Source organism: Ambystoma mexicanum, chromosome 13 (genome assembly GCF_040938575.1).
Source record: "Ambystoma mexicanum isolate Mex_15411 chromosome 13, UKY_AmexF1_1, whole genome shotgun sequence".
In the NCBI taxonomy this organism is placed as follows: domain Eukaryota; kingdom Metazoa; phylum Chordata; class Amphibia; order Caudata; family Ambystomatidae; genus Ambystoma; species Ambystoma mexicanum.
The window spans coordinates 593,440,209-593,456,958 of NC_090938.1; the positions used below are offsets into that span (position 1 = coordinate 593,440,209).

At 45.4% G+C, this 16,750-nt stretch overlaps 1 protein-coding gene across 2 annotated transcripts in view; it reads left to right on the forward strand.

Moving 5' to 3' along the window:
- EZH1 (enhancer of zeste 1 polycomb repressive complex 2 subunit) overlaps positions 1–16,750 on the forward strand; it is an 834,444-nt gene that overhangs the window by 640,562 nt on the left and 177,132 nt on the right. For both annotated transcript variants that reach the window (XM_069634417.1, XM_069634418.1), the window contains exons 12-13: positions 11,066–11,246; positions 13,313–13,509. In XM_069634417.1, the coding sequence (XP_069490518.1) occupies positions 11,066–11,246; positions 13,313–13,509 (378 nt within the window). The remainder of the gene's footprint in view (positions 1–11,065; positions 11,247–13,312; positions 13,510–16,750) is intronic.

The window sequence follows — 16,750 nt, forward strand, 5'->3', positions numbered from 1 at the left end:
GACATAAAAAGTTCAATGGCCCCACTGACTAGAAGCCATAATGCAGTTATCCTCCTTTGATGGAACTCCATATATGCAGCAAATGACTTGAATTCACTGCCGTTGAATGGGTGTCCATTGTCCGACTTTACAGTCTTGGGTATCACATATGTGCAAAATATCCTGTCCAGTGCTGGTATGACAGCAGCTGCAGCCGTGGACTGTATTATTTAGATTTCGGGGTAACGTGAGTGTTCATCTAAGATTTCCAACTGCAATGGGTCAAAGTCCACTGCTATCTCCTCCCAGGCATTTTCAGGCAACAGGGTCAGGTGCATGGACTCGGGATGTGTCTCTGGTTGCAGGCTTTGACATATGTTGCACTGCTTCGAGGTTGATTCTAGCAGGTGGACCATACCTTTTGACGCAGTAGTTGTTTTGTTGCGAGCACAAATCTGTGCCCCTCATGCACAAAGTTGAGCACTCATTTGCTTTAGGAAGAAGGGATCACAATCTTATTTCCTTTTAGTAGTAGGTGGGAGTTTGAAATAGAAAGCTTGTCCTTCACAAGTGCAAATGTTTGTGTATATTGTGAATGTCCACGGAGGCATTTGCCTGCGCTAACTGCTGAGCGTGTTTCTACTTACCCGACTTGAGGCTAGTAATGACTATGTTGATCATGGATTTGTATTTATTTTGTATCATGGATCTTATGTTGTGTGTCGTTTCAGTTCTTCGGCTGACAGTCTGATAAAGCATGCGTCGTATGCGACATAGTTGAAGTATTGATCACAATCTGGCTTTGAGATCACTTGATTTTGCACAAGAATGTGAGCTACTAGCAAAAAGACTTTACGATAGAGGATACAAACTGCGTTATGTAAAGAAAGCATAAGATAAGGCAAAGTGTACGGACAGAGGAACAATATTGATACCTAGGAACAAAGAGGCAAGGAAACATCCATATGGAACAAAAGTGATTACCAGATAAGTGATTACCAGATACAGAAAATATAGTAACACTCTATACAGCATATTCCGTAAACAGTGGTATTTGCTTTTAATGGATGGACCTCAGAGACATTGTAGACTAGAAACCTGGAATTATCTTTACTAAAGCACCCACTTTGAGAAACACATTGAGTCCATCAGGTTTTTAATAATATCAAGCTCAGGACCCCAAGTGAAATTGAATGGCTCAAACCAGTAGATAAGGGGTTTGCAAATGTGGGAACTGCAATATCTGCAGATTTGCACATAAGAATACAAATGTTTCTGTTAATCAACTAGGCATGGAAGAACATGTTAAAAATGGTATCAACGGTCAAACTAAATTTGTTGTATATGCTATTGTATGTGTGTAAGAAGATATATGTCGGCAGCACAATTCAGGAATTGCAAACTAGAATTCAAAAGCACCTTGCAACCAACCCTGTGAAGTCGGGACCCCAAACTACCTCTTGTGATTCATTGTCAAAGAGACCATCAAATGGATGACCAGAAATATGTGAGATTTATTGGACTTCAGATAGCAGCATTTGGCAAAAGAGGTGGTGACCTTGAGTTGGAGCTAAGACAGTTGGAATCCAGGTTTATTTGTAAAATGCAGGCAGTACAAAAAGAGCATGAGATGAATGTGTTTCTCCAACTATGGGATTGCTTGACAAGCCCTCATTCTTGTGGATGCCAATAGAATGGAAGCAACAATGGACTAGCCACATATATACTACCTCTCCTATATTTCTAACTGTGCTTAAATGCATGACACAGGATCTCATATATGGTTATTCTCCTGCATGGGGTCTGGCATGGATTCACATGCTCATGAATATTCCCTGTCATCAGGCTGGGAATCCTCGGTAAAAGAAAAACCAGTTTCAGTTTCTGTCTTTCTCCTGTAAAGCAATCACTGAGCTCTGGGTCATACTGTCCCCAGCCAATGACTGCCCACTACCCAAGCCCCTCCTCTGGCAGCCATCTTCAGATTTTTACTGCATGTTCAAATGTTGGGAGTCCTCGCGTTTTGCTCTTCGAGCTTCTCTGCGTTTTTTTTCTCACTTTTTGATAGCAAAGAAATGTCTATTTTTTTCGGTCAATCGAGTCTGTGTGCTCCCATCGCTATTCTTCCAATTAACAGGGATCTGTTTTTCGGCATCTTTCATCGCCCCTCAAGGGCAGAAATCGTCGAGTGTTCTTCCAGAACTTCTTCAGGCCTACACCGCCCGGATCATGTCGGAGGAGAAGGACAGAGCTTGCCTCTTCAAGCTGTGCACCAGCTGCGGTTTGCAGAATGTTTATTCGCATGACAAGCATTCCCAGTGCCTGTATTGTCTACACCTGGCACATAAAGAAGATTGTGAGATCTGCCGTGGTTTCTCCAAACGCACCATGAAGGATTGACATGCCTGGTTGGTGGCGTGGCTCCAAGCCAGGGCCTCTACCCCAGGTGCTTCTCAGGGGCATGCATCTTCCGGATCCAGCCAACCTGAGCGGGCTTCTAAGTCCTTTGTGGGCAGTCCATCTGTGGGGGCCCAACACAAGGCCGCTCCCACGGGTCCTGAGACGTTTAGGGTACGTTCATCTTCTCCATCTGCCTCGATCTCCAACCACCGCTCCAGCTCATTGTCCAAGAGGAAGTCAGCTACTCCTGGAAAGCTGCGGGAAAAGGGTAGGGTATCTGAGCCACCCGTGAATGAGAAGGCCAAGCAGGACAAGGTGTCGGAGCTTCCGTGAAGGAGAAGGCCAAGATGGCTGACCTGCCTGTGAAGGCCCAGGTGGTCCAAGCCAAAGCATCCTCCTCGATCCAGATGGTGGTGGCCTCCCTTTCAAAGGCAAAAGGGGCAGATCCCAACCAGGGTGCCCTGGCGACGGCCAAAATATCTCTACTTGCCAGGAGAGAGTCTTCATTAAGCTGATAGTGAAACCCAGGAGAAGAGCTTCGCCCGACGAGGAGAGACTTTTCATCCACGATGGGGACAGCGATGACGATGGGAATTTCGAGGAGACGGCTGCCAAAGGCGACGACAATGACGATATTGTCAATACCGACGGGGAGGACGACATGGGCACTGGACCAGTGACCCGACCCCCAGGTGCCACCCAGAGATTTGTCACAGGATATCCTCTCGACGCTCCACACGTTGGTATCGGAGATTCAGAGGAGGTTGCTGACGACTCCACCAGCAGCAACGCCAGTGACCCCATTGAAACCAAGGCCACCTGCGGTGAAGAAGAGGAGGCGACACCCGACGCCTCCATTCCAACCGTCGCTGGCCCCCCTAACCACCAAGGGGCACGGGGAAGGGAAGGCGATGACGGATGATGACGCAGGACTGGGAGACCCTGCATCACCGGCACCGAGAGCCTCTCCACCGGACAAGGTGGGATCTTTTCATTTCATGATTGCCCGGGCGTCGGAGCTCTTCCAGTTCACACCGGAGGAAAAGGAGGGCTTCCTGTATCAACGCCGGGAGGCGAAGAGGAAGACTTTCCTGTCGGTGCCTCTCCTGGACGACGTCTGGGATGAGGGGCTAGCGTTACTGAAGGATCCTGCTTCAGCTAAGAGAGACTGGCTCGAGAAAAAGTACCGGGTGCCGGAGGCTGCGCCCAAGTGTCTTCGGTCTCAGCCGTTGCCGGACTCGGTGGTCTCAGCGGTCGCCAGGAAAAAGTCATCGAATTCATCATCCTCTTCATCCTTACCCCCGAACAACCAGCGGAAGAAATTAGATGCCATGGGTAGGAAGGTAATCTACTCAGCAGCGACGACGGTGAATGCGGCCAACGCCTTGGCGATCGTGGCCAGATACGACCGGGAGCTTTGGTTCAAGATGGCTCCACTCCTGGATTTCATCCCTGATGACAAGCGGGTCGAGGCTTTAGAGATCCTCCAGGAAGGGTAGGTGGCGTCGGACCACGCCATCGCAGTGGCACTGGACATTACGGACACAGGTTTGCGCCAGATGGGCAACAGGGTGTGCCTTCGCTGTCGTGTCGCGGTCAAAGCCCACCAACTTCAGGCAGGAGGGCCAGGAAAGGGTCCTAGACCTGCTGTCCAATGGAGACAGCCTGTTTGGGAACCCCATCAATTAATCCCTCCAGGCCATCAAGGCCAACACAGACGGCCCATGCCTTAGGCACCCTACAACAACACAGGCCGTCCTTTCGTTCCTCAGGAAGAAAGTCTAGCAGGTCTTCAAAGGGTTTTGGTGGGGGCTCATCCTCTTGCTGCCAATCCTCCCTATCCTTGACCCAGGAAGCCATCAGGGGTCGCTCCAAGGCCTTCTGAGGTGACCGCCGTCGTCATCAAGGCTCCCATGGCGGTGCCCCTACGGCCAAGCAGGACTGAACCGACCAAGACATCAGGCCCCCACCGTTGCCCCCCGGTGGGAGGCCGGCTGGCGAACTTAGTCAGCGTATGGGAGACCATCTCCACTGACCGATGGGTGCTGGACGCTCTTGCCCACGTACACACTTTGGAATTTCAACGAAGGTGTCCCTGAATACCACTGGTGGCCCGACAGGAACTACACATCCCTCAGCTGCTGCTGGAGGTTTGGGCCATGTTAAAGAAAGGGGCGATAGAGCTGGTTCCAAAGCGACTCCGGGGCTCCAGAGTTTACTCAAGGTACTTTCTGGTAAGAAGGAAGACCAGGGGATGGAGGCCCATTCTCGACCTACGATAACTAAACAAGTACATAAAGTCCCAGAAGTTCAGGATGATCATGCTGCAGCATGTGTGCAGCCAGCTGGAGGAGGGAGACGTTCTGTTGTTGTTGGATCTAGAGGACGCGTACTTCCACGTACCCATACACAAAGGACACTGCAGGTGCGCCATTTGTCGTTCAAGGCAAGCATGACCAGTTCAAGGCTCTTCCTTTCGGACTGAAGTCAGCACCCAGCGCTCGGGTGGCGGCCCATCTACGACTACAATGGATCCACGTGTATCCTTACCTGGACGACTGGCTCATCCGGGCCAGATCAAGGGACATTGCCGTCCACCACACAGCGAGGACCGTCCGCCTGCTGACGGAACTGGGGTTATCGGTGAATTATGCAAAGTCCTGCTTGACTCCATCAAAGGATGCACTGTTCCTGGGATCCAGGCTCGACACGGTGTCCTGCCTGGCATCCCCGTCGGAGGAGAGGATATCGGCCATCCTAGGCAAAGTGCAATGGCTGTTAGCAATAAGGGTTGCGACAGTGAGGACCATCAAGTCTCAAGTATATACCTGGCTCGGCTCTGCAGGTTGCGGATGCGCCCTCTACAGGAGTTCCTCGACACCCGTTGGGTCCAGGTGTCCGTAGGCTTCCAGGACAGGATCGCGCTCGACGAGGAGTTCTGTAGAGCGATAAGGGATTGCGCTTCAATATCGCCAGAGGCATGGACTTCCAGAGCCCCACGTACCAGAAGACGGTCACAGCGGACGCTTCCCTGGTAGGATGTGGAGCCCACACCAAACGTCTTCACGCCAGAGGCCTATGGCTGCAAGAGGAGAAGGCGCTACACATCAACGTTCTGAAACTACGGGCAGTGTTATGGGCACTCAAGTTGTTTCTGCCGTCCCTCAAGGGCAAAGTGGTGAGGGTCTTCACGGACATAACCACCACAATGTTTTACATCTGGAAACAGGGGGGCACCAGATCCCCAGCGCTCTCCAAAGAGGCGCAGGACTTATGGCACTGGGCCATCGCCCAGGGGTTGTTCCTCATTCCGTTTCACCGGGAGGGAGTAAAGAACACTGTCACTGACTCTCTCAGCAGGGAGCTGCGCTCTTGCCATGAGTGGGAGCTTCGGCAGGACGAAGTGGACAACCTTTTCATCAAAAGGGGCAGTCCCCAGATTGATCTGTTTGCGACGGCGACGAACACCAAGTGCCGGAGGTTCGCCAGCACGTTCCCCCAGCCGGGGAGCATGGGGGACGCATTCTCATTCCTTTGGGAAGGCCTGTTTCTGTATGTGTTTCCTCTGTTGCTGTTGCTTCTTTGAGTCATCAATCAACTTAGACAGTACCAGTGCAGTATGATCCTTGTCGCACCAGCTTGGCCGAGGCAGATCTGGTACCCAGACCTTCTCAGCATGTCAGCGTCCCCTCCAGTCAAGCTGCCAATGCTTGTGGGTCTTCTCACCAGGGAAGGAGGTGCAATTCTGCACCAGGTCCCGGGCTCAATTCCAACCTATGCATTCAGCTCCGCTCAAGTTTCTGTCGTGGAAGACATTCCTCGTGGCCATCACTTCTGCACAACGAGTAGGTGAGATCCAGGCCCTGTCGTGCAAGCAGCCTTACTTGACTTTTCATGAGACGAAGGTGGTGCTGTGGATGCACCCCTCCTTCATGCCTAAGGTTCCGTTGGAATTTTATCTCAACGAGCCCTTGGTAACCTGTGTTTGTCCGACGCATCCGTCACCGGCTGAAAGGACTTTGCACTCACTGGATGTGGCTAGAGTGCTGAAGTTGTATGTCGCCCGCACGAAGAGTTTACGGAGACTTCTCCGCTTTTTGTGAACTTTGGCCCTTTGAACGATGGGAAGGCCCTGTCCAAGGCTTCCATTTCCAGGTGGCTCTCTGGCTGTATCAATCACTGTCACTGGTTGGCAAACCAACCATGCCTGGCCATCCGAGAGCCCATTCTATTGGAGCGGTCGCTGGTACAATGGTACAATGGCGTTCCTGTCTGGTGTGCCCCTGTTGGACATCTGCAGGGCTGCTACGTGGAAGTCGCTGCACACCTTCACAAAATTCTAATGCATCGACAGGGATTCCAGGGAGTTGGCCAAGCAGTGCTGCGCAACCTGTTCACTTGAAGGTGAGCCTGGTGAGGAGGTAAGAGATTGCTTCTGTTGCGCCTTGCCACCTCCCGTGGTTGTGCATGTGTGTACTGCTATGTATTCTTTATTCATGAGCATGTGAATCCATGCCAGACCCATGCTGGGGAAGGAACAAGTTACTTACCTGTAACTGTTGTTCTCCATCATGGGTCTGGCATGGATTCACATTTGAACCCTCCCTCCTGCCCCTCTCCGGCTCTTCTCTTAGTCCTACTACCACTTTATGTGCTAAAAAATATGAAGATGGATGCCAGAGGAGGGGCTTGGGTAGAAGCAGTCATTGGCTGGGGGCAGTATGACCCAGAGCTCAGTGGTAGGTTTCTAGGAGGAAGACAATTTAGAAACGAAACTGAAACAGTTTTTTCTTTTACTGAGGATTCCCAGCATGACGACAGGGAATATTCATGTGCATGCGAATCCATGCCAGACCCATGCTGGAGAACAACAGGTACACAGGTAAATATGTATTTAACTGTATAATAAAGAACTCATGTATGGTTGCAAATCTAGAGTGAACAGCACTAGCGTATTCATGCACAGAATGTGGATAGGGTCTTAGAACTTTTTGTGTGAACAATAATGCTATATGAACATGTGATGGTGTGGGATGGGTTAGACTTGTGAGATGGTCACATGCCATGAGACAGACTCTACACAATTTGGTTCAATTCGGACAGTCCTGCATATACCACTATACCACTGTATACCGTCAATGACTTCACTATGCCTTTGTATAGGAATACATAGATAAGATAACAAGCAAGGACACACTTGAGTGTATGTAAGCACTACACTAATTGCAAGTGACATTTCATCAGGTTCACCATCAACTGACAAGACTACTGTAAAGAAGTATAATGTAGTGAAGATTGAGTGGATATGATCTACTACTGTTTCCAATTGATGGATCATAAGGATAGATAAAAGTATAAATATAGTACATTTGAGTCTTGCCCAAGATGAACTTTAACAGCATCAATTTAAACAAAAAAAATAAATATTTTTCCAATGAAGTAAATTCAAGGAAACAAGACACGTATTCAGGAGGGCCGAGTGCGAATGCCCATTGCACCTTTGTATTATACGTCGGATTACGATTTTGGCATTTGTAAATTAAGATGCCACAAACTCTCCCACGTTACATCAGCAGTACTATATAAATAAAAAACAAATATAGTGACTGCTGGGACACCACACCGAATTCGGCAAGAGGAGTCCCTAACCGGTCACAATAGTGAACAGTTACTATGAGGTAAGCAGCTTAATTTCTATGGACTAGAATACATCAAACACATACAAATAGGATAACAATGTTAAGATCTAAAACTATTATGTCACCTATTACAGAAAAACATGATGAAAGGCCAGTGAGCTGGAGTGAATATATACTTGATTTCAAATGTTATTAGGTAGATGAGTGGATCGAGAATAGAAAACATCCTGCTTTTTTGTAAACCACAATAGTTGGTTTCTTTTAGATAGACTCTCTCCCAAGGCAGCGATTTTACACTTAGATCAAGTTACGTGAGAAACAATAAATGATACGTGTTCTCAGACTTTCACGAGATGTAAAGGTGAGCTGTCTCACGAGTACTCCTCTGGGAATTCACTGCCACACGTCTCTAGGTATTATTTGACATGATTTTGAGATAGTAACGCATGGTACCTTCAGACGTTCAAACAATTTATAGGTCACTAATGGACAAATTGCCAGTTTAAATTTAGAATGTTTCAATCTGCATGTATTCGAATTTCAAAATATGTTAATATTAAGATCATATGATATATAAACGGTGTGCCCAAGACTTTGGGGGTTATAGCAACACCTTCCCACCCCACTGCCTGGGACATAGAAACCATTAAAGTATGTAAAAGGAAGGTCGCATCTCTAGTTTCTGGACCCACCGGAAAGATCTCTGATAAAAGATCCCACATATTTCAACCATGGATCATTACACTCTCTGGTATTACAAAGTTTACTTTAATAATTTAATAAAAAAACATATTTGGTAAAATCATAAGATCACAGGCACTTATGTGAAAAAAGAAATAACAGTCATCCCTTGTCCAAGACAAAATACTAATCAAAACAGATATTCTTGAAACGTCATACACATTTTAAATCAAACTAATTTGTATCAATCTGTGTACAAAATATAGCCCAACATGTTTCTGTCCTTATGATGTAACTTAATACAGGACATTCCTCAGGGGCTGAGCAAAAGTATGAAGGTTACTACATGTTTATCTATCTATTTGCTTTCTGTAATGTTGAATGCTGTACGTTCTTTCGAAAGCATACACCTGTATGGTGGTGTTGTGGAGAAGCTCACATGCACATACATTATTTGAAGCCTGAGGGTTCAAATTATCCAACTCTTTCTCAAATCTTTGGAAACAAAGTATTGTGTTTTAATTCTTGCACTGTGATCATGGATGGGTACATGGAATCCATTTTCTTATACCTTTGAAAACCCTTCCCCATTTTTTTTATTACAAAGAAAAAATCATCCAACCCATTTTATTACATACGGAACGATGAGCAAGCTTTGATCTATAGTGTTTATAGTGATTTTCTCCAATTGGCGGAAAGTTATGTTATGCTATTGGACATTTGGATAGCGCCTTTCACCATTGGTATAATCTCAACACCCTGTGGGTTGAATGCCCTCTGGGACGTAGTCCAGGTCAGTGGAGGAAGTAGGGTAGTAAGTAGTGCGTGTGTGCACTCGGTATGTGTGCAACTAGGACAAATTATTCGTGGTGGGTTGCTGCATTCTAATGCTAGGAGTAGTCTGAAGGTTGTGTGAGACCAGTACTATGTGTGCAGCTAGGTCGAATTGTCTTGGGGGGTAGCTGCAGTCTAGCAGAGGTGGTGCTTGTATATGAGATTATGTATCCAACTAGGCCGAATTTATTATGGGGCATAGCTGCGTTCTAAAGATCATTGAGGTGTGCAAGGTTGTGAATAAATTATGTGTGCAGCTAGGCCGAATTAATCGTGGGGGACAGCTGCATGCAATTGTTTTATGGTGCAGATGCGAGAGTCAGAATACTGTTAGGTATGTGCGAGTATCCGTGCAGTTGGAAGAGGGCCCCCTGTGCCTGATTACCATCCTGTGCCTACCAAATTAATTTTGCTCCCTATTCTAGAGGTTTGGTGCTTGGCCAGACCCCGATTTTGGTTAATACTGTAGGCAGTGCAGATGGAAACCAAGCCCAATCTTTTGGAATTCCGTTTACCAGTCTGGAAAAGCACCACTGAAAAGGCTTTTATGTGCAACTACCCAATTTAAGGGCTAAGGAAGAACAGCCACGCTCCCTAAGCTTGTTTTAAGATAGTAAGCATACATTGTTATATACCGATAGCAGAGTGCAAGATTTGCATTACCTAGTGATATGTGACTCTTGGTGAATAAGAAATAGTGTGCTGTGTGTATGTATAGAATTGAGGTGGGAAGTGATTTTTCTTATGGCTGGCTAGTAACTTCCAACTTGAATTTGTGCGCCCTGCTGATAGCTTGTATTTCTACATGTCTTATTGTCTTGGGAGTGTTGGGAAATATTGCGTGTTACTATAGCGTCTAGTAGTCCACTCTGTACAACCAAGTGCAAAGAATTCAGTAGTCTAGAAAGTGAAGGAGTAAGTTGTCCCAAGGATTGACTACCACCTGCAAATATTTGGGTATTCAGGTGATGCTTCGCAACAAGCCCATGGTGACTATTCATAATCACCACTGGCAATCATTCTGCTACACGCTCTTCCACATGCTGTTCACTGCTTTTTGTCTTATGAATGAAGTAACGCAAATTGGCACAGAAACAAAAAATAGTTGAAGTGGGTGAAGGTTCATTGCATGTTCAATTAATCTTGCAATTAAAGTCCAATTTAACGTGGAAAGTCGCAAACTTCCACACGAGTCCAACTCGGCCTTCCATTTTGGCAGATGTTTGGCGGGTGTTTTTGGCAAAACTAAGGTTTATGTGGGGAATAAGCAAATGTGTCTGTCTTTATGAAGGCGTGCAACATTCACAGAAAAAAACAACATATTTTACAACATTAACCAATTGCTATTAAATGTCCCCTACAGAGATCCAACCTCCTTTTCTGCATCAGATGTTATGCTTAATTTCTTATTTGTTTAGCAATCACGATATGCGATTTGTATTAGTTAGCTACATTCAAGTTGGGATGCCATAACACATTATCAGCCTGTTTTGTTTATACCGTTTTGTGATGAAAGAATGTTTGACTTGCAGGAAGGGGCTAAAGAATATGTTATGCTGAACAATCCAAGGTCCAAGTGTTCTGGCAGGCGCCGTAAGCGGAATCCTGGGGTCACAGCTTCCTCCTCCAGTACCTCAATCAATACCGTCACTGAGACCAAAGAAGGCGACAGTGACCGGGACACAGGCAACGAATGGGCTTCCAGCTCATCTGGTAAACTGAATGCCGATGGCATTTTCAGTACCATTGTACCACTCGCAACTGGGTAATGTGAACATGTGGCTTGTTTGTGAATTCTTGACAATCCCCTACCCAAGATGGAAGGCTCTAGTGCCACTGTTTTATTGCTAACTTCTTAGAACCTGAGTCCCAACCGTGCAGAGAATGGATCCCAATTGGTGCTATAGTAGGTCGGCTGCACCAGTGGTGAAAGGAGAAGATGTGGAGGTAGGCACCAGCAGGTCCAATGCTTTTTTTCTAGCATTAACAATAAAACAAATGCTTGTGGATCAAGATCTTGATGTGGACCGGCTTACGTTTTGAAACTGTTCTAAACCTCCACCTCCTTCTGAAGTATTACAAGTACATGACCATTAACAAGGCTTCCTAACCTGTTTGTCCCCAATGTGCCAGACCAAACTTTTTTGTGTGTGAAATCTCTGGAAATATGCTCTTCGTTTCTTTCTTCTTTTTTTTTTTGGATGGTATGTGCTTTCGAAATTGTAAAACTCGCCCTACTCTCCAACCGAGGAAATTCAAGCTGCATATTTTTTTTTGCTCTTTTTTTATCCTTCACATCATAAGTTACCTTATGCTTCAAAATCAGCCAAGCGTTTAAACACCAGAAATTGCAGCTCGCAGCACCATTGAGAACAGGAATTGATACATTTCTGTTAGACGTCCGTTTGTTTTTTGTTTTTTAAAATGTATTATTGATATAGAGCTTCTGATGGTCTGAGATTCATATACAGCAACCCCTTCCTGCTAGTTGCTGTTATCCCTCTGTAGCAAATGAAAGTGACCTCAAATCTCAATTGGATGTGGACCTTATTTGTCAATAAAGTTGGGGCAATAATGTGAATGAAGCGTGGTGATGGTAGCCGATTTTGAAGTATGCTGGTTCGGTATCCACAAAAGTGGACTTTCTGCAAAACTATAGAAATAGAAGTGATTATATTTTCAACTTAGAAATCCTGAGGCAAGGTAATTGTAAGAGTGTACTCCCCCGATACTTGCGCGGTCTTAAGCCAAGCTTGTCACTTGCCCATTTCAGACCATCAGCAGCGTTGCAGTTAGAGTGGGTCTGGCTTTCCCCTTTGCTTAGAGTATGTATAAAACAGGGGTCTGCATCCTTTGGCTCGCCTGATGTTTGGGACGTCAACTCCCAGCAGCCTTAGATAGTGCAGACCATGGTAAGTGATCATCGAAGTCATAGTACAAAACATCTGGATGGCCACAGGTTGCGGACCCTGGTATATAACATGCACTAACTTTGAAAAGCAACATAGCACAGCAGAGGGAGGCGATATTGTGCAGATATGTAGACACACCTCAGTATGGATTTGAGGATCTTTACAGTGTTTATTGAGTGGACAAAGGATGGGGAATATAGTTCCTAGCCACATGGGATTGGGAATATAGCTCCTTGGCCTTTACAATGTGATAGGATGGGGTAGAGCAGTATTTGTCGAGGGTGATTGGCCGGCCACCAAGATGATAAAGATGATCAGGAACAGGGAAGTAAGGTCTTGGATGTGATTTACAAGGAATTATTTTGAAAATAGTTAATCTCACATCTGATTTGAAGGCGGGCAGAGGTGATTCTGATTTGAAGAGGAATATTGGTCCAGACACTGAATTCCCAGATAAAGAAGGCTGATTTGAGTCTTTGCTTTGTTTATAGTTCAGGATGTCCTGCCTGGCTATGGCTTGCTTCTTATGTGGGTGGGATTGGTGGAGATGGATAGCTGGCTGGAGACTTGGGAGAGATTCTGGAGACCTGTGGATTATGACATTAAAGAGTCCCTGTTAATTGGGAACCGGCTGGTTCAATCTGGATAGTAATGCATTTGGGCTTCTATTTTGGAGACTGTGGTTAACACATAGAGTTGTAGCACAATAATTCTTTACACCATGGTTGCACCCATCTGGATTGATTCCACTATTGAATTGGTGAGTGTGTCCATGGCGTTATAGAGTGGGTGAATACTTGCCATGAGGGTGTTTTCATTCTAACATTGGTATTTCTTTTTTTCTTTTGGCTGCCTTGCTGATTTTAGAAGCCAACTCGCGCTGTCAGACTCCTACCAAGCAGAGGCATGGCAGCATGAGCTCGGAGGCGCCTGACCCGGATGAACCCCAAGAGCCTGTCGAGTGGTCTGGGGCAGAGGAGTCCCTCTTCCGGGTATTTCACAGCACCTACTTCAACAACTTCTGCTCAATAGCCCGGCTCATGGGATCCAAAACGTGCAAGCAGGTAGGAAAGCTTGCTAAAAGTCACAATATTCTCTTACAGAACAACTGCAAGGTGAAATGTCGCTTTCATCATGGTATCCTTTGGTGCAACATCTGCAGCACAAAGTTTGTCAACACATTCTGTTGTGTATATCTTTGATAGGAATTTGGTGCACATTTAAGTGATGACAGGTTTGTATGTCTTTAAAAGTATGCCTCCTACATGTGTTCCCATGAGTTGATGGATCTTTTGATTCTCTATGGCCATGGTCTGTCTCTCCTTTATATATTTATTTGATTTAATTGAGTGGTATCTTGGAGTTTTAAATCAAGCTAGTGAAAGAAATATGAGCCTGGCTTTGCTAGAAATCCGTGTGTGCCAGTATGTCAAAATCAAATGGTTATAGAGTGACCCTGGTTTAGGATGTGGCCCATTCCCCTGGGAGCTTTTTCTCGCTGGCTGGCTGAGCCCCACTGCTCCACTGGACTGACCTGTGGCCCTTGCTAAATCCCGCAGAGTACTCTATCTGGCGCTGTTACGGCTTCTGCATTCTACTCCTTGTGGGTCATGTTCTCAGATGCTTCATTCATCAAGATTCCCTCAACTGGGTCAAGGCTGGGTCAAGGTTTTTAGGCCTTTATTTCGGAGTCCCCAACTGCCTCTAGCCAAACCTAATCATGACAGGAAAATGTAGCTGTGCACCTGTTCTTTTTTGCCCATTTGCACAGCAGCCAGCATTCGGAGTATCTGTCCCCGGGTCCTTAGACCCTGCTCCCGTAGTGTGTTGCGTTCTTTAGGGTTTCTTTGGGTCGGGTGGCAGTGGGGTTTTGCAGTTTCCCCAACACTGATCGCCATAGGTTAGTGTGAGCCTTGAGCTCACACTGCAAACAGCTCTCCCTGGCCTGCTGATTCTCAAGCCTCGGGCTGGATCTCTTCTGAGGGGATCCCTTTGACTCCTCAACGTGTTGTTTGCGCTCCTGCTGCATCTGTGAGTAACGAGAAGTGCTTACCTAACTTTTCCACTTAACCACACCCGGCCTGTTGGGTTTGTCCTGTTGATTCCAATTGGAGAATCTGTTGGAAATTCTGAAAGCTCTTGGAAAGTGGCAAAGAAGGAAGAAAAAAAAGAAAGCGAAGGAAAGTCTTTTTTTTCTTCTTTTTTTAAATAAGAGGTTCTTTTAGCATCCTTTAGCATACCCTTTCAATAACATATATTAATCCAGAAAAACACAAATCCCTCTTGCAGTCGTCAAATCCATATAATAATATAATAATTTCCAAAAATACTTCTCTCTTGCAGTTCTCAAATCAATCCCCCCTCTAAGACATATTCAAGTCCAAAAAAGGCCCCCAGATCTTCTGGAACTTTAAAACCTTCTTCTGTAGCTTGTAATTTACCCGCTCAATATTGCACATTTTGTACAATCCGTCCAACCATTTGCGCCAATCATGAAATCAGCTAACTTCCATGCACTTACTATAATTCTCTTTGCCACTGATGCTCCTCTCATAATCCAGCTGATTTGGCTATCATTCAAGTCTTCCAACAGAACATCTTCACCTAGGATCAATGTTTCAAAGTTGTATTCCATTTCTTCACCCACGACAGCATTCATTACCTTCACTATTCCATTCCAGATATCCTTCAATTTAACAATCCAACAACATATGCTCCAAAGTGTCTTGCCCCAGTGCACAACGTCAGCAAATGTCAGAGTTCAATAAACCATGTTTGAAAAGATGAACAGGAGTCCATAAAATTCTGTGCAGTATCTTAATCTGACGATCTTGATCCCCAATGTTCAGGGACACTCTTTTGGTATTTGCACATATACTTGTCCGTCTCTGAGAAGTCATTTCCTCTTCTAGAATATCTACAGTTCACTCTTTTACATTGAAAATAGTGTTTTTCCGTAGCAAATTTTGGTTGCATGTGTTCTACTGGTTTTGTGAGGTGAACTGGGCCACCGCTGGGCACAATACTGAATTTCTTCATTTTATTGCTATGCGTGAGTCATACTTCTCTTTTACAGTTTGTTCTCTGTCAGGCTTGTGGAATGAGTAGGAATCAATGACAACCCATTACTGTTTTTTCATATATACTTGTGACTGTGGTATAATATTTTCATCAAGCAGGTATTTTACAGTGTTTTTATCCTTATTTTGAGATAAATTGTATATAATGTTTCAGTATGTTGTCTGTGGAGTACTTTATTGTGTGCATGTCTGGGTCTGATTATATTTTGATGCAAGCCTATCCCCCCTCCTAACAGTGAAGACTTATTGCTCTGCCACACTAGCAATTTAGATGGTTTGGTGGTCTCACAGTTTTGACACCACTGGGTTGGCCTTCTGAAATACCTCACCGGAGGCTTTCTAAAAAATCTCCCTGACGTACATCAAAGACGCAGAGATTACAGACTTGAAGGTGACTGAGGGCATCTCTGAGAGGAATATCAAACGATGGGCAATAGCTGCTGATATTTCCCAGGAGTCTGCCAGTATGAGGTTTAGGTGCTGTCATTTGGGATTTCAGCTATTGATTTCAGTGCCTGCAAGGCATGGGTAACCGAAGGATAGTTGCAGCTGAGTCTTGAGTTTGCTGTCATTGCCGCTACATTGAAAATGCTCTCTATGTAGTATGTGCTTTGGTAGAGAGAGGGTCCACCATGTGAATGGATGACAGAAAAAGACAGACCTGTACACATAATGCTAAAACATTAAAGCATGTACATTGTGGACATTAATGTTATGCTAGTTGCTGTTATTATGATCACTGTTAAGTTTAATCAGTTGTGGTATGTTGTTAAGTGCTACTGCTTTGCAGCTATCTCAGAGCATGTGTCCGCTAAGCTGTGAGTGAAAATGGGAAAGGTGCAAAGTAGAATCTCTATTCTGCAAATAAATACTGTCACGATTAATGGTGACTTGATTAATTCTGTGGGGTTAAGCAATATCGTAAAGTACTGGTCAGGCAAGAGTCATCAGATTGGAGAAAATGAAAAACCATGGTAGAGTGGAAAACCTAAGTATGTTTGGATTGGCATTAAGGGGGAACACTTCCCACTATGTATTTCAGGCTAGCTTATGGTGTGAATGAATTTGTAAAAAGGTGAACCTTCACAGAAGACTTGGGTGCTAATGAGTTAAAATGAGTAAAGGTCTGAGAGCAAGAGAAGGTAACAGGCCCAATAAATGCGGGCCAGAGGGACAAGAAAGGAAGTGTATTGCAGCCTGGAAGATGAGCAAATCATGAGGTGGG